Genomic DNA, 25,022 nt, shown 5'->3' on the forward strand with positions numbered 1-25,022 from the left:
TCACAGTGAACGGAAACATGCCCTTTGACACACAAAGGGGGTGGTCCATCCTAAATTTAAGTGAAAAATCCTCCTCAGGCGTATTTAAGGGTCACTTAAATGAGAACAAACATGCTGTCTATCAAAAAAATAACCCCAAAATAAACAAAAAACAAAAACAAAATACGGGCAACGACAAAGAAAACATACACCATCACGTAATTTTGGTTAACACAGGGACACTTAAACCAATAATACTGCTGCTGTATCAGCTCAGCAGGGCAGGAGAAGACGAACTGGCACAAAGAAATGAGCGTTGATCATGCGATCCACAGGTGCAAAGGAAAAGAAAGGCTGTTCGGTTTTGCAGAATCTCTGTGCAATATCGTAGAAAAATAAAAGACGAACAGAAACAAAAAACAGACGCTGGCAACAAATCGCCGTCTGATATTGGAAGCATGCAATCCAGCTCAACATTCACCACAAAAAGAAACATAAAAAAATGATTCAAGAACAGTTATATATCCTAAAGTTATCCAGCAGACATTTTCTGAAGCAACAGGAGTCAAGGATGCCTGCAGTCAAGTAATCACACAGATGAATCCTGCATAAAAACAATAACATGAATAAATACAAATCAAGACAATTCAAGTTTAGATGCACAGACTGTTTTGAGTATATAAAGTGCCTTAATGATGCACCCAATGAAGTACTATGAAAGAAAAAAAAAAAAAAAAAAAAAAAAAAAAAAAAAATGGAGAGCAGTGTTGAGCTGCATAAAGAAATCAAATTTTTGTCTTGGGGGGGGGGGGGTCTACAACAAAGGGTTAGAGTAAAGTTAGAAAACTACCTTTTCCTGCCTCTCTACGTATGTTTTCTATAGAAATCAAGCGCGTGAAGAGCTTCTGAAACTAGGAGTCCGTTTTAATCGGCTCCATATAAATCTGAGTTTAGGACTGCTAAGTTCTGACTCGTGGTCCAATAAACAAACACACGGAGCAAGTTTTACAGCCTCTGGTTCATAAACACGAGCTTCACTGTTCGGTAAAGTTATATTAACAAAAAAAAAAAAAAAAAAAAAAGGATTATTTGCATACATGTTTAATAAAAAGAACAAAATAATGTTTATGAATTTTCAGCAAAGCAAACTGGAGATTTTCTTTCCTCGCTGCATTTTTTTTTTTTTTTTTTTTGCATTCAGTGGCTCCCTCTCCCTTTTCTCTTTTGAGGCTTTCTTCTTCATTCACATTCAGCCGCCAATTCATCAGGTAAAAGTATCTTAAACTACTGCAGCCAAACAGTGAGATATCTTAAAATTTTTTTCTTTAGATTGTTCAGCTTCTCTACTCAAAAGCAGGCGTTGAATCAGCTCCACGACCGCTCAGCAATTTGTGGTGGCTGCTGACCTGTTCCAATCTCATCCAGATAAAGGAGGCCTCAATTAAAAGAAAAGCTACATGGCAGCTCAAAAACAAAGAACACGACGACTTTTAGAACGTACCAAATAGCTGACGACCTCTGAAACTATGGCAACAAAAATGACTGAATGATTTCGGGATTGCAGGACTGCTGCATCATTTCTTTTTTTAGAAAAAAAAAAGACGGGCAAACTGAGCATATCTTAGCTTTGGAATCAATTGCATCATTTCACCCTGTGGCTCGACTTTTGACATAAAAAAAAATAAAAAAAAATGGAGACAAAATCTCTCAAGTGAAAAAAAACAAAACAACAACTACCAAAAACTGGTCACCTGACTACTGGGGAAAAAAAAAAGGCTGAGCCTGTGTGATAATCCTAGCTGCACAGAAACTGCTCTGAAACAGAAAAACGCTCCAACACTGAACTGCTTTCAAACACTGATTACAGTGAGTCACGAAAAAAAGGCCGATGAGCAGCTGCTGTTACCAAAAAGTGGAATCATTACACCAAATATAAGAAAATGGCTAGATACAGGCATATCAGGTAAAGCTCCCCATGTTTTTATTTTCTTTTATCCATCTATTCTTTTCTTTTTTGTTTGTTTTAAACCGTCTATTTAACTTACATCCTAGTGAGGAGGGAGACAAATTACTGCACTGGTGTTTGAAAAAGAAATCAGTATAAAATGTGGTGCAATAAATACAAAAATTTAGATCTGACAGATGAGCGATTAAAAACACTGTACAGAAGTTTCTGTTTGTACATTATACTGGACTGTTGTTACACCATCACATAAACCCCAGCCGTGAGGATGCCCCCCCTCCCCCCTGTGGTGGAAACAGAAGAGGCGCCTCGAGAGGACACTGAGGACTTTTTTTTTTTTTCTTTTTTAAATGAAGCTGGGACAGAAGTCATTCCTACTTGTGCCAAAAACCCAACCCCCCTCCCACCCAAAATACAAGAGATTAGGTTGTTTTCTTGAAAAAACAACAACAACAAAAAAAAAAAGACCCAGCATTCACCAGATCTCTGACCGAGAGGCAAAATGTTACGACACAGTTTAAATTCCAATGTTACTACAAGAAGAGGTATCCATTTTGAAACACTTTGTATATACATTTCTGTATATTTGCCCAAGCTAAATTGTGTAGCAACGAGCTGTGTAAAAGTGCTTTTCAGAGAATTTTGGCAAAAAACAAAAAACACGCACACACGCGCACTGAAAAAGAAAACTGAGCATCAGAGCTGTCACAGTACACAAGTGAAATGAATTTACTGAAATGGACTGCGTCTGCGCAGCACAAACTACAGCAAAAACAAACAAAAACAAAAAAATAAACGAAGGAAAACAGGGAGAATCAAACTTAAGGCTTGTCAACAATACTTTAAGACAGCACCAGTGATCACAAGCTGGGCGCCTCCATCTACTATACAAATAACAGGAACTACTCGGAGGACACGTGAGAATGTAACTCGAAAAAGAAAACGACAAGAAACTGTCTCGTTTAAAAAAGCTTTTCCTTCCTCCAGGAGAAACAAGAGAGACGAGGCTCTGCGCCTCCTGATCTTTAAGTACTTTACAATATTGTGAGCCAACTATATACACAATGGCGAGTGAGACTGGTAATATGAAATCACGAGTACTTCTGTAATGTCATACCATTACACTATATACCATTATATTTCACCTTAATAGGACTATTTTCACAAGGAGGTCTGTGTAATGTTCAACACCTAAACAAACAAACGTAATACACCACTCATCGAGATGACGTGAAAGAATCTGTCTGTAAACATTAACAAACATAGATACTGTATATAATTATGTTCATCTATACCCATAAGAATATTAAAACCATGTTTAAGGAAGGTTGGAATGTAGTGTGGTCCTGAAAAAAAACCAACAAATTGCACAAATTCAGTCAATACCTACCCCCCCCCCACCAGGTTCCTTTTCTACAAGAAGTGATAAGAAGGGTGACGAGTGTGTCACAGGCGATGAAGACGAGCTGGCTGGTCTTCATCGTAAAGCCATCCTGTGTGTGAGGTGCTGACCGCAGCTTACAGCAGGTAAACATGGAGAGGTTCAACCCAACGTCTCCTCCTCCTCCGCTCTACCCCTCACTCACATAGTTCTTCAAAGTGCCGTTACCGACAGTGTGACCACACGTAGGATTTCTACAGCTGTGAAAGTAACGGTAATAAAGAGAAAACACAATGCGGTGGTGGTCTGGGAGCTCTGATGGGTGCAGGTGGGCTGCAGAGAGTGTGAGTAATGGTGTTTTGTGGCAAGAGAGGAGAGAATGCGGCGCACAATTATGCCTCGTCCCTCCCTCAGTCACTCTGCTCTCGCCACAGACAGCAATTAAGTGTTCATCAGCGCGTCTCGGCTCTGAACAGCAGCCATCACACTGCTCAAAAAGCACTGTATTCCCGCCTGGAGTGCACTGCTGCCGATCAGAGTGTGCTTCGCGGGGAATGAGGTATTGTGAGAGTTGCGGTATCACTCTGCGGCCGGCTGGCCAGCGTCCAGCTCCTCTTTGACCCGAACGGGGCTCAGAGCAGAGTAGTGCGGCTGGGTCGAACTGGAACTGGAGCCGAGTGGACTGAGAGGGTTGTGGCTGCAGCAGCAGAGGCGGTTATCCAGAGAGGAGGCGGTGAGCGCCCCCGCCTCGTGATCCCCGCAGAACGAGCGAGGGCAGAAGTCACAGAGAGACGAGGCTGGGGCGCCGCACACGCTGCAGTCGTGCCACGGACACTCCCATCGCCCTGCAAACAGAAGGAGAGGTCACTATGGAGGCAGCCAGAGATTCAAAGCAACGAAGTCTGAAGCCTAGCTCTGCAACTAAAGAGGAACACACAACTTAACTGCATATCCGTCTCAAATATCGCCACAATAACAACAAACTACACACTATAATAAGCCGACTACTGGACACAAAAAACCTCCCACCAACCTGAGTGAACTGTAACCTCTTTACCAGCTGCTGAGAGTCTGAAATCTAGTTTCTACATCAGCAGAGAAGTAAATGCAGATCACAATAAAGGAAAAATGGTTACGACATCCAGCACCTGCCTTCCAAGCTGTATTAGTGGAGAACGATGATGAAGGGGTGCCGTCAGCACATTTTTTAAATGAAGATTAGAAAAGAAAAAAAACTAAGTCAAAATAATCACACCCCACACCGTGACAAGACATGCTCCGCTTTCCATTCAGAGAGCAGCTACATGTGCTGCAGCTTCAACTCTCTGCTCTCACACTCCGCCAACACAGAAAATATGGTGGAGAGTCCCAGCTGAAGCCAAGGATAACGTTTTTCTGGACTTGGTGAAAACTACTCTTTACTGAGCACAATAACAATCTCGCAAGTGAGAAGCCAATAAGAGCTCTTTATAACCACGACTGTTCAATAAGCCCAAACAGCTGCTCCCACCCTGGTGTTTTACTCAACCACTGTGCATTTGATGCCATTACGAATTGTTTTCGCACAATGACGTGTTGTTGCTAGAGCGTGAGAATTCTCGTGTTAATGGCAAATCCTGCCTGCTCAACGAGGCTCTCTCTCCATCACTTTCGAGGGTATGATTGAATGAATCTGTTGGGAGCTTTACCTTAAATGTCATAAATATTTGAATGACTGAACGAGGTCAATTCAACAGACCACTGAAGCCATTAATATGGAAGACATTTCACGCGTGTATATGTAAATGTACCAACTCTTAAACAGCTTTTTCAAAGATGAGGCCAAATAAATTATTAAAAAAAGAAGTTTTTTGTGTTCATCGTCTTGTATTAAAATGTATTTTTATTAAGAATCATCGACACTGTCGCTGTTCCCAACTTAGAAATCTGAGCAGTCAGGACTGAATGATGATTAAATTGACCTCTTTAGATTTCTAGAAACTGATCAAACAAAACAAAGTTAATAAATCTGAAAGATATGCTAAACCAGTGACTGATACCACATTCATGTTCTACCATTTGAAATATAATCATGCAAACATCCACTTGTAATTCACGACTACACATATTCTGAAACGGACAATATTTCCCTCTCGGTGAAAAGAAATCTGGACATTAGTCTTCGCAACTTGCTGGCAACTCTAACCCTGGCAGCAAATTCAGCATGTTTAGTCATGATTAATTCAGCTCATTTTAATTGGGCTATATTTACAATTCATTCATTCTGATTTATTTATTTTTTAATCTTATTGTAGCACGCCCCCACAAGAAGTCAAAAAAGGTCAACAAATCAGCACAAATTGTTCTCTAACTTCTCTTCATAAGTTAAATTATTCCTCCTGATGCTCCATACATCTCTGCAGGGGCTTCCGGCCTAAGACATGCTTCACTTGCTGATGAAATGTTTCTAATAGGTCATTTATTCTTAATTTTTTATTGGATCTTGTGGTGGTGATGCAGCTGGTCCCTTAGCTTTAGAATAAAGTTAAGTTGTATCTGCTTTTCATGTTCTTGCTTTTCTTTCTTTAATATTTGGGCATGTGCCAAACATTTTGTTGTACTTTTTTACAATGGCAAAGTGTCAGTTTTTTTTCAAATCTTAGCAAAAGCAACCAACACATTCTGTTTATTTTAGGTGAGCTGTAGGTTAGCACTCGAGCGAACTGCCTGAGACTGCATGCAAACACTACTGTCCAAATAAATGCCCATTTCTTTTAACTCTTCCAATTCAATATGATGCATCTATAGAAGTTAAAATATCGACATCAAAACAAATGCATATAAAAGGAAATGTAGTTTTCACCATATGGGGGCTTGCTGAGGTTGAGACACAGCAGATGATACGCTTTCGGACAGTCCTTCTTGTCACACATCACCAGCTCTCCTCCTTCTCCACAGCAGAAACAGAACAACTCGTGCGCGTGTTTGCCCTCCGGCCGCAGCTTTCGCTTCTTCGGCTTCAGCTTGGCATTCCTGGCCTTCTCCTCTTTCTCCATCACCACAACACTCTGGAGGGAACATCAAAAAAACAAAGAAATGGCGTTTAGAACAGCTCTCAAAGTCATCTTTGCTCTCATGTTTGAAGTATAATGCTAGATTCATGATGCTGGAGCAAACGTCCACACCGTTGGCTGCACCCCGAGAAATCCGGAGCAGTTGTCAGACCCACAGTGGCAGGACATTCTCCTGTTACCCACACAGTGCAGGTTGTAGTTGAACGTCAGCTCTGTGCCTGTAAGAATACCAAGAACCAGACCCTCATTAAAAAGATCCTCGAGTTTACTCTGAGTGGATGCAATGGATACAGAAGAACCTCCATGTTTCGAGTGAACTCACCAGCGTCAATATCACAGAGGGCAAAGAGTCCGATGCGAACATCTCCGTTTACCGTCCACTTCTGGGTTTCACAGTTTGGGCTGCAGCTGTGGTTCATAAAACGAGCCGAGTTCCCCTTTGGGCCAGCATCTATCACACGATCCTACCAGGAAACACGGACATTAAGAGACCGGGGTAAAAGATGCTCTCCATTAATCAATGCTGCAGTGTTTTTTGTGCATGTCCCATGAACTGATGCTTCAATACAAAGTTTCAAGATGAGAAAGTTTCTCGTTTACATTACATAAATATCAGGATTTTAACGGCTTTGGCACCAACTACCACCTCTGTGGTGTTGTTCCATCCCTTGTGCTTACCTTGGTGAGGGTGAGCATGTAGAAGTTGGTCAGGTGATTTTCATGGGCGCGTTTGATTCGCTGCTGGCACTCCTCGGAGTCTATCACCTCTCCCACATACTCAGTCACAAAGTCAGCCTGGAGAAAACAACAAACACCACATTTGCATCGTTTTAGGCAACAAACAGACACCCTGATCTAAAAAAAAACCCCAACTCAATATGACATGTTTGATTGACAGCCATTAACCCTGTGAGCTTTTGATAAATATGTCATCCAGTATTTGCCATAGCGAGATGATGGGTCAGTCAGGGAAAGCCATGGACATTTCTGGAAAAGTATAAGTTGTCAAAAAGGACAACCCCAGGCGGCCACTTTAATCACGTTCTTCACCAATTCATAGAGAAATAAGTAAATCTGAGAATTTGGAAAAAAAAAAAAAAGGCAGCACGCACCTTCCTGAGCGCCTGGTTCGTCCTGAGGCCCCAGCCACGCCCCTCTGTCTTTATGACCTCGTTTTCTGCGTACAACCGTTTGGAGAAGCACTGATTCTCACAGCTGTCTCCCGCAGGACACACCTGACAGCAACAAAATTAAGATGGCAAGTTCAGTTTTTTTTTTTTTTTTTTAAATTCTTCCTACTTCTAGGTAGGTAAAAAAGACGCACACAGACCTGTGGATGGCACTCGTACTGCAGCATGCGATTGAGACACTGGGAGTCGAAGCTGCAAGGATGCTCATCTGTTGGTCTGCAGTTGCATCGTGGGACTTCTGACAAATCAGCCACATGCATCTGCACTTTCCCCACTGGCTTGTTTGACTTTTATAGAAAAAGACAACACAAACAGAAGGACTTAATGAACATTACATCCATTTAAATCATTTTTCAAATCCAATGAGATATCAAATGGACACTACCTTGATGGATTTGTAGGGTGGAGGTTTGCGAGAGTTGCGTTCCTGCTCTAGCGCCTCCTTGCTCTCCCTCTGCGCCTTAAGCTCCTGAAACCGCCGGGCTGCTTCTTCCAAAGCTGAAACATCGACAATATCTCAGAAAATCCATTTCTCCTTCAGCTTGAAAGAACAGAACCAGAACAGATCAGGCTGGAAGTAGGAGGAAACTTTCTTGGCAGAGGTTACCTTTCTTGAAGGTTTTGTTGATGTTGATCTGACCCGTTACAAAATTCTTGTCATTCTCCACGTAGGGGAAGACTCGGCCCTGGTTGATCCAGTAGTAGTCGTGGGAGCCAAAGAAAAAGACAGGGAAGTCACCGACATCATGGCGAAGGCTCTGAATGTTAGACGGCACCAGGCGAGGGTTGCAGATCTCCGCTGGCCACCATCTGCCCCAGAGAGAGACATCGTGTAACAACAAAGAGACGGCAAGCAAGAGTAGAGTGTAGCAAAAACTGATCTCAAGAGCAATGTTTTCAAAAATAAAAACACAGATCTGGTCACTGGATCTTACCGTTTCTATCAGAGAAGCATTACTGGCGTCTCTAACAATGTACAGCGCAAGTTAAAAGTTTGGACTCACTTGCGCATTGATTTTGAATGAGTATGCGTGTCAAAAGTTCTGCTTTTAAATCAAATTGAGACATGGATGCTGTAAAGACTCATTCAAAGGACATACCTGACCGTCCTTGCCTAGAACTCTGGCAAACCTCCACTCTCCTCCGGCCGCATTACACGAATTAATTACATGGAGGGGAGAGGAGACGAGGAGGCTGAAATAGGGGATGGCATAAGAGGCTCTGTAATGTCGACTGTTTTTAAAGATATTTGTGCTGCAGGCGTCTTAGGTGATGAGTGATACAGAAAAACGGGTGCTAAACAACGAACAACCCAGCAGAGACAACCTGCTGTGTTGATTCTGATATCTAGACCAGATTCAAACTGGGAGTGTGGCAGAACGTGGGGACATTCACGTTAGCTCCCATGTCAACAGATCAGTAAATCTCCACCGGCTGCATTAGATGTACATCTGAGAAGTCTCGAGTTTTGAAGTGGTGCCTATTTTTATTTATTTATATGCAAGGTAAATATTACAGAAGTTGGTTCTCAGTAGAATAAACAGTGAAAACGTGCGTTGGTCATCACACTATCTTCACACATACAACTTACCCCGTTATGATTATGATAATAGATGATTTTCTGCCAACTTCGGCAGTCGCTCTTAAGCACCAAGCTGGAAAACTTTACGGTCTGATTAAAAACAATTTTGCTGGCAGCTGCGGCACCTCAACACAGAAGTTGGTGACAACACGCATGCCAAAATCTCTGTGTAAAGACAGCTTTGTTGGAACTGGCTGGATTAGCTCTGCAAAAAGCCTGATGCTGTGAGCATTTGCATCCTCAGATAGAGCCCTTCTGGAAAAAGTCTGAAAGATTTGAGGGCTGTGCTAATGTGTGAAAACAGCACTACAGCAGTAATCTGCTCAGCATTTCCTGATTGCCTGCATCTATGACATCACATCCTGTTTCGTGAGGTGTGAAGCAAATCTGCTGAACTGGACATAAAAACTGCTATTATTTTTTTAATTTTTCTGTTCATGTCAGTTCATGCTACGAAAAGGCCAAAGCCAGTATCATGTTAGTTTTTCACCCGTCTGTATGAGTTGTCGGGCTCAAGTTTCCCCGTTTCCTGCAGCAGATTTACAGCAGCATCGTGATGTAGGTTGGTATGCTTTAAGAGTCGTGTCCTTTGCAATCAAAGGAACATGTCAGGTAATGTAACAGTGCAAGGGCACAGAAGGATCCGAATTTGTCTACTTGGGTTCTACATTTAGTGTCGGTTCATAAGATTTTCTTGCCATCAATAACAATAAAATGTCACCAGAATTCATTTAGATGTAACCACACCACATGCTGACAGAAGAACAACCCTCAGCAGACTATAAACAGAGCTCACTGCCTACCTGTAGTTGCCCAGTTTGACCCAAACAATTTGTTTGTAGTGAGGTTTCTTCCCTGCCCTGCAATCACTGCAGGACCACGCGCCCTCGGGCATCTCCATCTCCAGACACTCCGGGTGGAAGGAAGCTGGGCATGAGTCGCAGCACAGCAACTTGCCTCCTACAATTGTATGGATGTACACATGTGTGTGTGTGTGTGTGTGTGTGCATGCGTTATGGAACGTGAGTATGCAAAGAGAGGAGGAGGAGTGTATGATTAGGGTGATGCACCTTAACACCTGGACAAACTCTGAATCTCATTTGCAGACAAGCCTAAGAAACATACAAATATCAAATTGTAATTTGTCAAACATCTACTGTGAGATGATATAGAGTTCCAGTAAGGGAAACATCTGTATCTAAAGCTACCAGAGTAGCATGTGGTCATTATTCTGAGTAAAAGAACTAAGGCCAGGAGCTTTTTGCTTGAATGAGGGCTCCTGCGACAGCTGCACTGCATGAAAAAGCATGGTTGGAAAGACCCTGCATGTGGTTCTCATGTTGGTTACAGCTTCTGCTGCAGCAGTAACAGCATGTCTGGCAATCAGATTCAGAGCACTGTACCAAGACCAGTTTTATGGGAAATACATGCGGCAGCGCTGGATAAAGTCAGCGAGCAAGTTAGAAATTAATCAGGGTTATATTCAAATAACACATTATTGGCAATAAGCAGCCATGCAGTCCTGCCAGTGAAGCAAACTCGCCCAAATCACGTCACATCCTGCACAGACCAGCTTGCATGGAATCATATTGCCATTTACAGAAGTGGATTTTAATGAAATGTAAGACTAACGCCAAAATTAAAGAGCAATGTCACCGCTTTCATCCTGTGATTGCTTACATGTACACAAATCTAGTCCCGATTGAATTGCATTCCATCCAAGGCAGGTCAACGCAAAAGAAAAATATAATATATACTACCATCTGTAAATTTCAGTCAAAAAAACAAATCAAACAAACAAACAAAAGAATGGCTGCAGTCAGCACAGAAGAGGTGAGTCTGGACAAGGCCTTTCAAATTAAAAAAAAAATTAAAAAAAACAAGCCCAGAGTGCTGAAGCAGAAAAGCAGTACACCTCCAGCAGTGAGAGGATCCACAAACCACAACCTGAACTGACGCAGAGCATCCTGAATCAGAGCACGGCACAACTGGAAGTTTGTGTTTTCCAAGCAGGGGGATTCAGTAATCTCGTTTCACTTTTTTTGCAAAGACAGATTGATAGTTCATGTTCAACCAAATTCGGATTGAGCCTCATGCAAGAACCACTGATATGAACAGAACAAGGCACACAATGCTAGAGACTGAAATTCATGAGAAGTCAGGATCTGTCACATGACCGAAGATTAGTCCACATCCACATAACTGTCTGAATAATTAACATAACATAGTTTAAATAACCATTACGCACAAAACTAATTACTATGATAGGACAAATTACAATAGGCTCTCAATTCAACTTTAAGCTAGTCCATTCCCTTTTTGAACTGTGCCGTGCAGAATTTGAATGCACTTTAGGTGTTTATATCATGCAGGAAGCACAATTCATCCTTTATCATCCTATGCATTCAGCAGAAGTCGTACAGAATCATTTTCAGCAACAAGAAGAGCGAGACGTCCTGTGGCGAACCTCCACAGAGTCGGGTCTCAACATCAAGGCATCAGCCTGGCGTTAAATGAAGGGAAAGAGGAGGTTGAAAGAGGATAAATCAGCACATTTGTGGCAATTCTCCAAAAAGGCTTGAAACGAGCTAAATGTCACCTTGAAAAACAAAACACCAGGGTTAAATAGAACTGGTGCAGTTTTAGACAGAGAGTTTATCTACTTTTCTCCTCTTTGCTGACAATTATATGATGCAGACAGATAAAGAAATATATATTTATGGCAGCGTTTTTGCTTTGGAGCCTTTACTTTTGAACAGGACTGTACAGTGTGATTCTTAATACTAATAATAATTCTCACTGTTAATGCCACGCCACACCCAGCACCAAGCGTGCCAGGAGTTATACAGTGTGACCACCTGTTGTCATCTGACACACGTCCTGTATATAGGTCACTTGACACCTGCTGCAAAAGCAGTGCAAATAGGTGCACTCGAGTTTGAAAGGTTTACAACATTCCGTCTCTAATTTCTGCCTCGCTGCTGGTGTGAAAACACGTTGAGAGCATTTGATTTGATATTCTCCTGATGGTTGCTGGTCCTGCGATGCCGCTGCTGTGTCTGTTGCAGACTTATAACTAAAGTGTAGAACCCAAAGGTAGCCTCACACACCGATTATACTCAAGGATGATGATGATGCAGGGAGCAGGTGGCATTCATAAACCTGACAGGAGCAGCACGGCTTACAGCGGCAGACATTTTAACCTGGGGGGGGGCCCCACTAATGACATTACCAATGACCCTCACGTAGCTTATTGCTATTTACACCTCCAACTGTGACTTGTTGGAACTCAACATGCTTTGTCTTGTGACTCCGACTTCTCATATGAGAAGCGAGCTCTGGGATGAGTGTCCTAAAAAAAATACATACATTCTTGCATGAGGCCCACCGTTATCATATTGAACTTGGCTGAAGTCCCTTTGATCGACTCTGCGTTCAAATTAACTGCATGTTTTACCAGTTAATTAGCTATGCACCTCAAGGCTTTGAAATGAAAGATGTGTGCAAAAAAAGGGAAACCAAATTGAGAAGGGGAGCAGGCACAACACAAACACAAACCAGTGGGACAAAGGAGAAAGAGAAAAACTGTTCAATTACCTTTCCCAACATTCTTTTTGGTAGCTGACGAAGGAGAGGGAATCATAGGTAATTTCAACTCAGCACGATTTGACTCAGTCAGAAGGTAGTGGGACTTATAGGCATATGAACTTAATATGGTGTCAGTAAGGTCTTGCACTAACAGCCCTACACAAGACACACAGGAAGAGACGGGGGTGAGCCGCAGTCAAACTCGAAATTACCCAGATTTCACAAAAAGAGAAACATATAAGCACAGCCTCACACTCGCACGCACACACAGTTTAACACAAAAACTTTGTCCCTACACACGGAGGCCAAACAGTGCACTCAACTTGTTGTTACGTGTCAGGTCTAAACTGGCTGAAAGTTTGAAAAGCAAACAAAAAAAAAAAAGCTCAGTTTTCTTCCTCAGCAGCATTCAGGAAAGAAGTGATCCCTCTAAGTGGAGTGCAGTGTAACAGCTGGAGTTACTCATAGTTTTACATCTAAAAGTGCTGCTGTTGATTAACAACACCGCTAAAAACATGAACGATACCCTAAACATACATCTATACTAAACATGGTAGGTTTCAGTCCCCCCCCCCTCCCATGAAATGTTAGTGCAGCTGCGACTGCTTTAAAAAGTGGTTTTATTTCTAAAAAAGATGAAAGAACTACAGTCATGGAGGCCGAGTTAATGGAACTCTAATGTGAGGGGCAAGTAAAAAGAAAGGGGGAGCAAAAATCATCACTTGTGGTGGAGTCGGGGAAAAGGTCACTGCTGAATCCTGGCTGTGGTGGTGTTTTAGTGTTGGCGGCTTTGACAGCTTACCTCTGGCGCACAGAAAGCACCATCCCACGTTGATGGGGGAGGTGAGGAGGCCGTTCCTCTTGGCGCTGCCGTGGTTGCTGCAGATCATGATGTGATGGGTGAGGATGACGCTTCCAGCCGCCATGCAGCCGTCGCTGGTGTGATAGGCCAACGGACAGCGGATGCAACGAATCAGACGCCCTGGAGGGGAAGAGGAGGATGAGATTTTTTTTAAGATCTTGTATTTTCTACGCTCAGCTCTGGCTTTAGATGAACTGAAAACTTTCGTCGTATTTGCCGTTTTATTGTCACAGTGCAGCAAAGAGCTGATGATTTCCTTTCACTGCTGAGTTTATATAAAAATACAGGTCGTAGTTCTTTATGGGCTCTAGCAGTAATCTTATTAAAGAAAAGAGCAACCACATGACACTTTTTGGTGGCTGTTGGACTTAATTTACCTCCTAAGTACTAAAACAGATAAAAAAAAAAAAAAAAAAAAAAGGAGAATAGAAGTCAAAGCATCAATCTGAAGAGCTGTGAGATGTTAACGGAGCAGAAAAGAAACATTCGGTTTCACAATGAGACATTTAACAATTTGATTTTTTTTTTTTAAAGCTCAAGTTATTATCCAAACTAAATCACCCGAGAAGCTGGACGGGATTCAAAATAAGATACATGTTAAGGAGCCCAAAACTAACATCACCAGACTAGCAGGTGGAGAGTTTTAGGCTGTGCAAATAAATTCTGTTCAATAGAACACGGAGCGTTTATTACATGACACCGGAAAGAAACTAATTATTGTGCCAAACTTTTTAAAAACACATGTAAGTACCTTTAGCCACATTCGCACTGTAGGACCATTTGGCAGTTCCTATAAACTTTTCAGGAACGGGGCCGTTCTTTCCCGCATTCGCACATGCAGGAACTCGGGACCATCTCCCTCAGTTCCTATAACCATTTCAGCTCCTTCTCCGAGGCTGGGTCTTTTTTTGGGTTCTATAGGAACACATCTGACGGAGGTGTTTGGTGGTCGGTAGCTACGCCCCATGTCATGTTGTCACGGCTGCAATGTTTACTCATACGACACAGACACAACCTGCGCGTGTTTAATAAGTTAAACGGACACGTGGTCTCCTTTGTCTGCGGCGCTCTGCTCTCCTTTCTTCATGAAACGAAGAAGTATGGCCTGCGCTCGATCCTGACTCTCTCTGTGAGCTCTTCCAGCCTCGATGTTAGACGCCCGATGTGATCGTCCATGATTAATATCACCATCATGCAGACCATGAACACGGTGGCCTCCCCGCTCTCCATGTTAGCTTCTTTGTGGTGTTTTTTCCTTCTCTCCTTACTTTTCACGGGTTTTGTTTTGCTGTTGAATGTGGCGCTAAAGTAACATGTAACTGTCTCTATCAGGTCCCGACTCATGTGCGAATGCAAACTGAAACAGTTCCGCTGGAGAAGGACAGTTATCAGAACGAAATTCTAAAGCCGATTCGGACAGAGCAGTTCTAAGAAGGCAGTTCTTAGATTCAATTGCTCTGTCCGAATGCGGCTTTAGTCTGACCTTAACCGCAAACAGGGCTAATACACCCAGATGATGCAGTTCTACATCGACTCAAATGGACCGAGGCGCTCTGCACGTCCTTCAAAGTTCTATCTTTTTGTAAAAACGGTAAAAGGTACGTGTGTATTAATACAGCCTTTTTAGAAGGCTCAGCCTAATCAGCATCCAGACTGCTGCTGCGCTCTAATAAAATCTTAATTTTCGTGGCCGCAGCATCATCTGACAAAATTACTATTCAAGCAAGTTAAAGACGAAGTCTGTGCAGTGAATTTGGCTTTAATTACATGTACAATGACCGCCTACAGAGCAAGACAGAAGCAGCAGAATGTCTTGAAGCTTTATTCTACACAGTCCACAGCATCGCAGCATTTGATACGCCCCCCGGTGCATGGACAGTGGGACAACAATGGCGGTCCAATTAAATGACCAGGTCGAACTAGAACTGTAGCTCAACTCACCTAAGCTGACTGATTTTACAACATACTCTTTGTTCTAATGCCCAAACACAGCCTGCTCAGACGAGCAACAATGCTGACCAAGAAGACAGCTCATACTTTGTTTGTTTCTAATAATACGCCTTAAACCAGTCTACTCGCCACAACAATTATGGCCTCAAAGTCTCTCAGGTCTTTGCACCCGCCTATTTCTCCTGCATCAAATTCACTAGCAATGAGAAGTTCACTTCCTGTCTAATCCTAAGGTTGAAGCTTTATGTATTTTTATTTCAATTGTCAGACCAAACACTGACCAAGTACCAGAGTGTTGTTGATGTTTTATGTTTTTATGCATTTGGCAGACGCTTTTATCCAAAGCGACTTACAGGTAGGGTAACGGGGGTCTTGCCTGAGGACCCCTACTGGAGGTAGTACCTTTCATGCAGGGGATTTGAACCCTGGTGGCAATCTTACCACTACACTATCCAGATCCCCGATTGATGGTGGTGTGCGTTTGTGAAAAGTGTACAGGAGTCTTTGTTAAATCTCAAGATGCCAAATCTAAGTTAGAAAGACGTTTTTTCAGATAGGAAACACTCCGTCATGTTAAGACATTTCCTGGAACAGTGCAATTATTTTATTCTTCTCCAGCACTCAAATCAAACGGAGCCCCTTTAGTTTGAGTGTGAACTGGATGTTATAATAAGGTCATTAAAATATAAAATAACACTTGATCAGTTCAAGATGTTTATCAGTAAAAGATGCAACGCGTCTCATTCTGTTCTCCAGCGCTTCACTCTTACACGTTACAACAAAGGAATAGAGGTTCGACCTGCACGCTCGAACAGGACGCCAGAGAAACCGAGAGGCAAATCAGGAGCTGCTCTACCTTTACTGGCCCGTTGCAGGTCTCTCTCCAGGCAGCAGGTTGAGCAGCTGTGTTGAGGGCAACAGAAGCCTCCCCCAGGATTGCTGGAGGCACCCGGGAGTTTTCGGACACACTCCTCGTGGTAGTAACAACCACATCCAGACACAGAGCAGCGGGTCACCTCCTGACCCACCGTTTTACAGCTAAAACAAGGATGACTGCCTAAAAAAAGAAAGAATGACACGCTATCATAGTAAAGAACAAACTCGGATTGGCAGAGAGGACGGTGAGGATGCAGGAGTTGTCCGATTTCCTCACCATTTCTGCATTCCGAGCAGATGTATCTGCCTTCAGGTGGGGACGACAGACCAAGACAGTCCAGGTGAAACTGTCTGTTGCAGTCACCCTCGCACACCACTAAACCCTCTCCGTACACCTCACAGATCTAAAAAAAAAAGAAAGAAAAAAAGAAAGAAAGACATTTGGTTACATCATTATAAAGCGTGTGAGCTTCTTAGAGGAAAGAGTTGAACAGAAATGAGTCCCGTGCTGCTCTGACCTGGCACACAGTGTCTCTCTTGCCGGTGCCGCTGTCCTGACGGGACAAGCCGGAGTCCACTGACTGAGTATCCGAAGCATCTGCATCTGCTGCAGCTGGACTGTCGAGACTCTTCCCAAATAAACCCTGGAGCACAGATGCACCAAAGCATTGATTTCATATTTCATGTGCTAATGTTATCAAATTAGGACAAGGAGTTAAAATGAGACATTAAGAAGAGGACTGAAACTTTGTATCTCACTTACAAGGAAAGCAAATATAGAAAACATTTTTATTGAACAGGATCAACCTATTTTGTGTGCAGGAAACGTGTGTGTGTGTGTGTGTGTGTGTGTGTGTGTGTGTGTCAGGGGTTGTCCCTGTACATGTGTTTAAGCCTACCTGTGGGTCACTGAGGCCTCTGGAGTCAGAATCAGAGGTGTCTCTGTACTGGGAGGAAGCCATCTCAACATCTGTTGATGCTCTGCTTCGCTTCTTTAGGGGCTTGCATGCGTCTGAGATTTCACTGGCCCCTAAAGGATCACACAGATTGGATGGATTTGGTTCTCTTTAAGTAGCCTCCAGTCAGATGTAGAGCAGGTGTGAAAGAATAATCGCCTACCTTTCTGTGAACCCGTCCTCAGCGTAGTCTCTGGAGCCATCTCAGCCTGCGAGTAGGATAAATGTGAGACTTTATACAGACGTGGTGATCTTTTTGATTTGTGTGATAACATCTTACAGCTTTGTGGCAGAAAGGATTGCTGCACAAACGACAAACGGTTGATAAAAGTGATTTTTTTTATCATCTCAAATCCATTGGCAGCATTTTAGGTACCGATAAACCCACAAAGAACTAAAAATATATTTGCGACTGGGATTCTAAGCTTATGTCTATCTAATTCATTCATTTTTGACTTTCTTCTTCCACCTTTTTCATGGTTAGAGGATAGTGCAGAGAAAATAAGAGGACAATGAAGCAGATGTGGGGAGAGAGGGGTATGAAATTTGAGAGAACTGCAGCTACTTCCATGCATGCTATTTTGGGTCTGAACAGCAGGTTCGCTGAGGATGACTGATACCTGTTCCTTTTTGGTTTTCTTCTTAGGGACGGCATCGTTGCCTCTCTCTGACTCAGACTTGCTCCTGACTGACCGCCGCTGCAGCTTCCTCTCCTGAGAACCTGAAAACACAAAAATATTGACTTTCATCTCGCACCCGACTTCACAGAGTGACTCTACGGGTGAAATATTCAGCAAATCGACCCGTTTAATGCACTCACCTTGTGGACTACTGTGCTGTGATCCAGGGGAAGACGTCTGCTGAATTACTCCCTCCTCACTCCTCCGACTTGCGGGGGAGCCTCTCCTCTCGTCCCCCTCTTCCTCCCCCTCATCCCCCTCTTCTTCCTCCTCTGGACTGGGCTCAGGTTTAGCTCTGCTGTCCTGCTGAAAGCAACATTTGGACATGAGCTCACAGGATCTGTCATACATCTATTCTGTGTAGGTGCACAGAGTTACACCTACCTCAGGCGAGCAGTATCCCAGGTCGGGCTGTCTGGCTTCTCTCTCTCCTCTCTCCTCCTTTTCCTCTTCATCTTCCTTCTTTGGGGACGGAGCGGCCTTTTTCTGCAGGAGAGGCCAGTCACACTTTGTGATCTCCACATTCAGCCTCTTCATGGTGATGGAGAGAGGCAGCAGCTTTCTTGCAGCTGCCGTTTTCCATGCTCTGACTCGAGGCGGCGAGTCCTGTCGTACTCGCTCATCACAGCCAGCGTTCTGTTTTGGCAAGGCCGTCTTGCGTTGGTCCTCCATCTGGTTCTTTTCTTCACTCGGGGGCTGGGATGTGTTGTCGTCTGTGTTTGAAACGCTGCACTGTCTCCGTGGCAGCTGCCTTCGCGGCGGCTGTTGTCTGTCTGGTGACTTCACGCCTCCGTCCTCCTTCTTAATGACTGAGCCGCTGCAGCGCCGGTTTCGCTTCTCGGCTCTGATGTTGGGTTTTCTGCTCGAGGGGCCTTCGTGGGGGTCGGGGTCAACATAGATAAAAGTGTAGTTGTCGATTCGCTCCTGGCGACTCATGACGAAGGCATCCTCAGCGTGGCCAACACCCACCTCCCACTGAGAACGCTCCCGCTGAGGAATAGGCTTCAGAAGCTAAAGAAGAGGAGGGAAAAAAAATAAATAAATAAATAAAGTCATTCATTTCCAATTTCTGAACTGGCATCATCTAAAACAGGTAGAATCACAGTATGGTTTCCACAAACTTGAGGTTAAAGCTCTCCCAAGCCAAGAAGAAGCCATATGTGAACACCACCCACCACCCACAACCCCCCCCCCGTGGCGAAGGCTCATTTAAAATGGACTGAGGCTAAGTGACAAATGTTCTGTGGTGAGACCAATCAAAATTTCAAATTCTTTTTGGAAAATCTTGAACATCCTGTTCTCAAAACTAGAGGAGAGCGCCCCCCCGACTAGCACTCAGTTCATAAGTCTGCATTTCTGTTGGTAAGGGGCTGCAGTGGTGCCATCCTGCACAGCTGGGAAGGCTCCATCAGATCACTTTAAATAGTTTTTTGTGTTCCATGATGAATTAAATATTGCTCAGATCATATGACTGTAAATCGCAGTCGAGATATAAAGGGCACGAGACATTTGCATTTATCTTAGTGGCTGAAATGCTTCAGAAGGGACCTGCAAAATTAGCATTTTTACTTAGTGAATTCTTGGAAGTGAAAGACAGTGTTGCAGTATACATATTGATGTTCTATAAAGGTGTCCCACGAGGGATGAGACATGAGATTGCATGACTCGAGCAGACGTTGATTTATTGCTTTATACAGAACATACGGTCCTATATATAGAGGACAAGCCAGAGTACAATTGTGCAACTACATAGCATCTGAGAAAATAAGTAAAAAAAAACAATGCTTTGATTTATTTGGACATACTTTGTGCTTCTCCACAGGGTTTGTAGTTTTGCGCAGCGTCTCCGCCTGAAGCTCGTCAAACTGCAGTTTCCCCTGGTACACGACTATCCTCTTCTCGTGGATCCACGCTCGCTCTGCGACGCTGCCAAAGAACTGGACGTGATACTCCCTGTGACCTGTGCAGCAGAGGGGAACACGTGCCGTCTCATTTTAGGTCCCGACACATTGACAAAATGCGTTGGGATTGCTTTTTGTTTTTCTGATGGGTCTTACCTCTGGTGTTGATGCGAGTGTGGACCTTCATCTGTGGGTCCGAGGAGACCATGCAGGGCCACCAGGGATAGGTGCCCACCTTGGACCACACAAGATCCCCAATTACAAACTCCTTACAGAAGCCCGTCTCTTGGATCACTGACGGATGATGAACTTTAGGAACCTAAATATGAACACAAACGAGTCACTGATCTGCTTTCAAAGTCTAAACAATCACAAGTGCTGCATGTCTGCTACACACTACAACAACTGGTGTGCAAAGAACTCTTGCCTTTGGCGTCTTTGGTTCAGTTTTGATGACGGTCTTCGGAGGTTTCTCTGTCTGGGCCGGCGGCGTTTCACTCAGCTGGGGCTGGACGTGGGTGTCGTCCGTCTGGCCCGTTGTACCTGCCTGCGTTTGGCACGAGTCCAGGTTCTGTTCCTGAACCTGCAGCTGCAGCCTCGCACTCTTTTTCCTCTTCTCCTTCTTCCTCTCATGTCTGCGCTGCATCTGAGCGGCCTCATTCTTCTGAGACTCCTTCATGAGGTGAGAAAATAGAAAAATAGGCGCAGGAAAACTGTGAAGATGACGAGGACGCGTCGGTGAGGGTGTAGTGCGGTTGATAAGAAGACTTAAAGTCAACAAAGATATGCATAGTGACGATTCCATATGCGTTTTAAAGGGACTCGTTGGACTTTAGTATGTGGTGTAATCTTTCTGTTTATCAAGCTGGTACATCAAATATTTGTGCGTCATTTGAAGACAATACATTTGGCTCAAGGGCCCAAACCCCTCGATCACTTCTGCTCTGCATGAAATCAGTTCAAAGAGCATCCACCGACTTTAGTTACTCCTGAAAACTTTTGATTCTCTCAGCAGTTATTGCTGCAGTTCACTTTCATTCTTCATTAATATAATCCTTTTTTTCCCCCCTTGTTGTCACTGTTTTGCTACTTAAATAGACAATTCAAGTTCTGCTCATTGCAATCAGCGAGGGAAAACGCACCTCAGTGATGAAGGCGGGACAGTTAGCGAGCTAGCTGCAAGTCCGAGAGTAATACAGTGTAGTAGGCCTACGGATTGGTGATTTTAAACCTGCCCTAAAAATCCTGAGCAAAACATAAATGAAAAACACTTTTAAGTAACTGCTGTCTAACACGCAACTTTGTAAGTTTGCAAGAGAGCAGAGACAGTGTTGACACTATATGCTCTCATTTGAGCACATTCAACATTTATTTTATGAAAGATCAGGTGAACAATTAAGAAAATTTATTACTGATTGACGCCTTTTGGGATCTTTACCTTCTTGTAAGGACCTTACGGAGGTAAGCGGGGAGCAGAGAAAGAGACCGAGGTACTGGATTTAAGCAATGAGCAATGTGGTTGTGTGGAATACACCTCCACAGTCATCTGGATAATCAACTAACTGATCAGGCAGTCGATTATTTCAGCATTAACATCGATAATTCTAAATATTATAAGAATAATTGATTATTTCTTCCCTTTGAAAAATAAACCTTGGTAAAGGAAAACGCAAAAAGAAAACAGAGTTTTCAGTCCGATGCACAGACAGCGTACACACGATGTGCAGACATTCATGCAATACCTGCAGTTCTTGCAGCAGATCTCCACACAGCGCAGACTCAAACAGCTCCTTTCCGTTCTGATACGTTTTTATGATCTTCAGCTTGATCTCCGGGGAGCTGGTTTTCTTCAGGACTCCGCTAGAGGTGTTGGACAGGGTGTGAGCAGGCTGAGGTGAGGGGGTGCTGTCGACGAGAGAGGGAGGAGGGCTCGACGAAGGCAAGTGTAATGGGGGAGGAGGTGGCAGATTGTGTGTCATGATGTGAGGCGTCTGGGACAGGTGATGCTGGGAGGGTAGCGGCGGCGGCGGAGGACTCTGTGGCTGCGAGTGGGTCTGTATATGAGGTGGGTTTGAGTGGAAGGGGTGAGTGTGGTGGTGATGTAGGTGATGGTGGTGGAGGTGTGGGTGATGTGTGGGCAGCGGGGGAGAAACAGGAGACAGAGGCCTCTCCTGGAGACCAGGGCCTCTCAGGACCGTTCCCTCCCCCGGAAGGAGGTCCCCGTAGCTCCGTATGGCCCCGTAACCGTTAGCCGAGCCGTTGGAGAACTGAGAGTACATTGAAAACTTTGCCTGTGGCTCGTAAATGCCCAGACCTGGCGGGTAGCCATTGGGGACCTGCGGCATGTCCTCCGAGGCTGACGGCGGGTAAGGAAACTCTGCATCCAGGGCAGCATCGTAGGAGGGTCCACCATCCTCACCCGGGTCACTGCCGGTGTCACAGGTGCCTTCCTGTCTGATGTTGGCTGAGTCAATGAGCTGAGGGGGTTGCTGAATTGTATTTCCCATGATCCCTTGCATGAAAGAGAAGGAGAAATCCATTGTTGGGCTCCTGCATCCTTAACTGTCTTTTTCTTTGACTGGACCTGTTGACGGAAACGTGTGACACAGTAGGACTGCGGTTAAACCGTCGTCATTCGAACAACACACCCAAAAACAGGCAAGATCCCCACATCCGTACTTCACAAGATTACAGACGTCAAATCGCCCCGTTCCTGGGACTTCTCTCAACATTGTGACATGTTCAAATGTCCGTCAGACACTTTGTATGCAGTAGACTACAAAGGGCAGCTTCACAATGCTTTGCCAACAGGGTCATAAACCCTGGTTTGTGGTGATGTAAATGTGGAAGAAAAAGATATCTGTAATTTAGGATTTTGACAGCAGTACCCATGGGACATCCAAGCCAATCCAACCTCGGCTCCTAATAAACTTAGCTGAAACAAAATCCCAGATCTTACATCTAAAATGCAAGTGTTAGTCCCCCCTTTTTTTCTTTTTACATAAAATCTAATAGTAATGTGGGGTGGACATTTAAACAGCCAAACATACAAAAAATAAATAAAAATACTCCGGTTTCTCGAATCCTGCATATGATCAAAACCAGGAAATTCTTGCACATGTAAAAAAGGGGTCAGTTCGGGGGTCGGATGCTAGGGGGCAATCTGTGAACTTTTATGGTAAATTCTCAGCCAAAATAACAACACCACCCTTTTTCGGTCCGAAACTCTCTTAAATGTGTAAACCTGCTGTATTTGGGACTGGGAGGTTGTGCAGCCTCTTCTCTGACAGCCATTGCTCGTGAGTGCAGCGCCTCTCTCCACAAGCAATAGATCATTTTAGTGTTTTTATTACATCAACGCAAACACATGGTGCACAAACAAAACAAAGAGCTGCTGCCAGTGGCTGCGCTGCCCTTTTATTCTAGTCACTTTTAATATCTGTGAAGAGCAATTAATCGGGTTAAAGGGGTTAAGTGAATTGGACTAATCCACTCATTGTGGTTCAATTTGTGAGCAAACTCAGGCTGCTCAGCCCCAGAAAGGTGAATAATGTAAACATCCATACGGTGTCGATGAGCGGTCACTGGCTGCTCTGTATCGACTTGTAATAATATTTTTGGCTAATAGCTGGTGTTTTAAACTGTAACACCTGGCTACAGATGTGTGGTTTTACCTAAAAAAAAAAACCCGACTGCGCACACAAAAATATTTCACTAAGAGATGTTGTAGCTTCTTGCGATGCTAGCTTCGAGCTATCTGGCATCAAAGGGGCCACAATGGAAAGATGGGGACGTTTTGAAAGGGTAGAAAAGACAACAGAAGGCAGTGTGTCTGTAAGTCTTCAGTCAAACACGTCTCAACGTTTGCTTTTTACCTATCTGCACCTAGCACACATGGATCAAGATGAAAGGACAAGCTAATGTTGGCTAGGCTAACGTTCCATTGCCAATATGGCTGCCTGTGCCCCCTTTAAATCAAATTGTCTGCCGTGATTATACCTCCATCACTGGCGGTTTGGAGGAAAATGTGCCCCGAGCCAGCTAGCAAACGGGCAAAACCGTCCGAGCGGGTGCAAGAGGGGGGCAAACGACGCACAGATATGGCAAACACGCTTGTCGCCACAGCGGAGAGCAAAGGAGCAGCACAGATTTAGATGCCGAGTCGAAAGATGCGGGGAAATAAAAAGATGTCAATACCTTCAGCGTGTCCCATTCTAAACACATACACCAGCCTGCAACGGTTCCTCGTTTAATCTATAGGGAGAGAAAAAAAAAATCAAAAAAACTTAAAACAATCCTGCACTGTTGACAAAGCTCAAGCCTTTCCTTTTCGTATTAACGCAAATTCTCAACAGAAAGGAGGAGGATGGGGGGTGTTACGCTATCTGGTCGCTACCCAATCCCAAAGCCTGGCTCGTCCTCAGTGTGAGGACCAGAGCATTCAGTCACAACCCTGTTGGAGACAGACACGTTCAATCCTCGCCTCTTCCTGTCTTCTAAATGATAACCTCTAGCTCCCTCTTCCTTCGGCTTCACTAAAGCGCCCTGCTTGCTTTTATGGCCCGCTCGGTCCTCAGCTCGGCGCCAGACCGCACAGATCCGGGCCGCAGGGGTCAACAGAGGCACTCCGGGATGTGTAGTTTACTCCACATGCCCACTTTAAACAGGAACAGGGCATCAGACCCATCGGCCTGCTTTAACAGTTACCTCTGCACTCAGATGAAATGAGAAACTGATGAGTCACCCATTCAATTTACATTTATTTGAAAAAAAAAATCGAATGGAGAGTTTCAATTGGTCTTATTTTTGCGTGACTGTTCAGTTGTAATTGTTTAGACGTTTCCTCTGTTAGCGAAAGGCTAAGAAAAAAATACTAGTTACGTTTGCACCACAGTCTCTGATTGGCTTTTCAACGCCTCCTCGCCTGATCTGCAGCTGGGAGGGTGTGAGCAGAAAGACCTCTCACTCCGCTCCTGTTTCTGTAAACTTGTTGTCCCGAGTTTAAGATTGAGATCAGATTCAATGCGGGGAAATACACAAAATTTCTCCTCCGCATTTAAC

At 44.0% G+C, this 25,022-nt stretch overlaps 1 protein-coding gene across 4 annotated transcripts; it reads right to left on the reverse strand.

Moving 5' to 3' along the window:
* Nucleotides 1–714: 714 nt before the first annotated feature.
* On the reverse strand, nt 715–24,558 carry nsd3 (nuclear receptor binding SET domain protein 3). Of its 4 annotated transcripts, none has more exons than XM_075467603.1 (25): nt 24,159–24,558; nt 21,704–22,545; nt 20,389–20,634; nt 20,118–20,280; nt 19,866–20,020; nt 18,445–19,071; nt 18,201–18,363; nt 18,001–18,101; nt 17,544–17,589; nt 17,324–17,454; nt 16,943–17,068; nt 16,702–16,828; nt 16,405–16,605; nt 13,539–13,718; nt 12,746–12,892; nt 9,952–10,108; nt 8,174–8,376; nt 7,952–8,064; nt 7,707–7,853; nt 7,489–7,611; nt 7,055–7,171; nt 6,699–6,840; nt 6,488–6,594; nt 6,166–6,370; nt 715–4,168 (listed from the first exon to the last, which is right to left on the reverse strand). In XM_075467603.1, exons 2-25 carry the CDS (start codon nt 22,499–22,501, stop codon nt 3,903–3,905), a joined length of 4,791 nt encoding a protein of 1,596 aa, XP_075323718.1. In that variant the 5' UTR covers nt 22,502–22,545; nt 24,159–24,558; the 3' UTR covers nt 715–3,902. The 4 variants fall into 4 exon arrangements, with proteins under 4 accessions (XP_075323718.1, XP_075323719.1, XP_075323716.1 ...); XM_075467604.1 differs by having other exon boundaries at nt 12,746–12,769; nt 18,201–18,366; XM_075467601.1 differs by having other exon boundaries at nt 18,201–18,366.
* Nucleotides 24,559–25,022: the final 464 nt, after the last annotated feature.

The sequence above is a fragment of the Odontesthes bonariensis genome, chromosome 6 (assembly GCF_027942865.1).
Source record: "Odontesthes bonariensis isolate fOdoBon6 chromosome 6, fOdoBon6.hap1, whole genome shotgun sequence".
NCBI classification, from domain to species: domain Eukaryota; kingdom Metazoa; phylum Chordata; class Actinopteri; order Atheriniformes; family Atherinopsidae; genus Odontesthes; species Odontesthes bonariensis.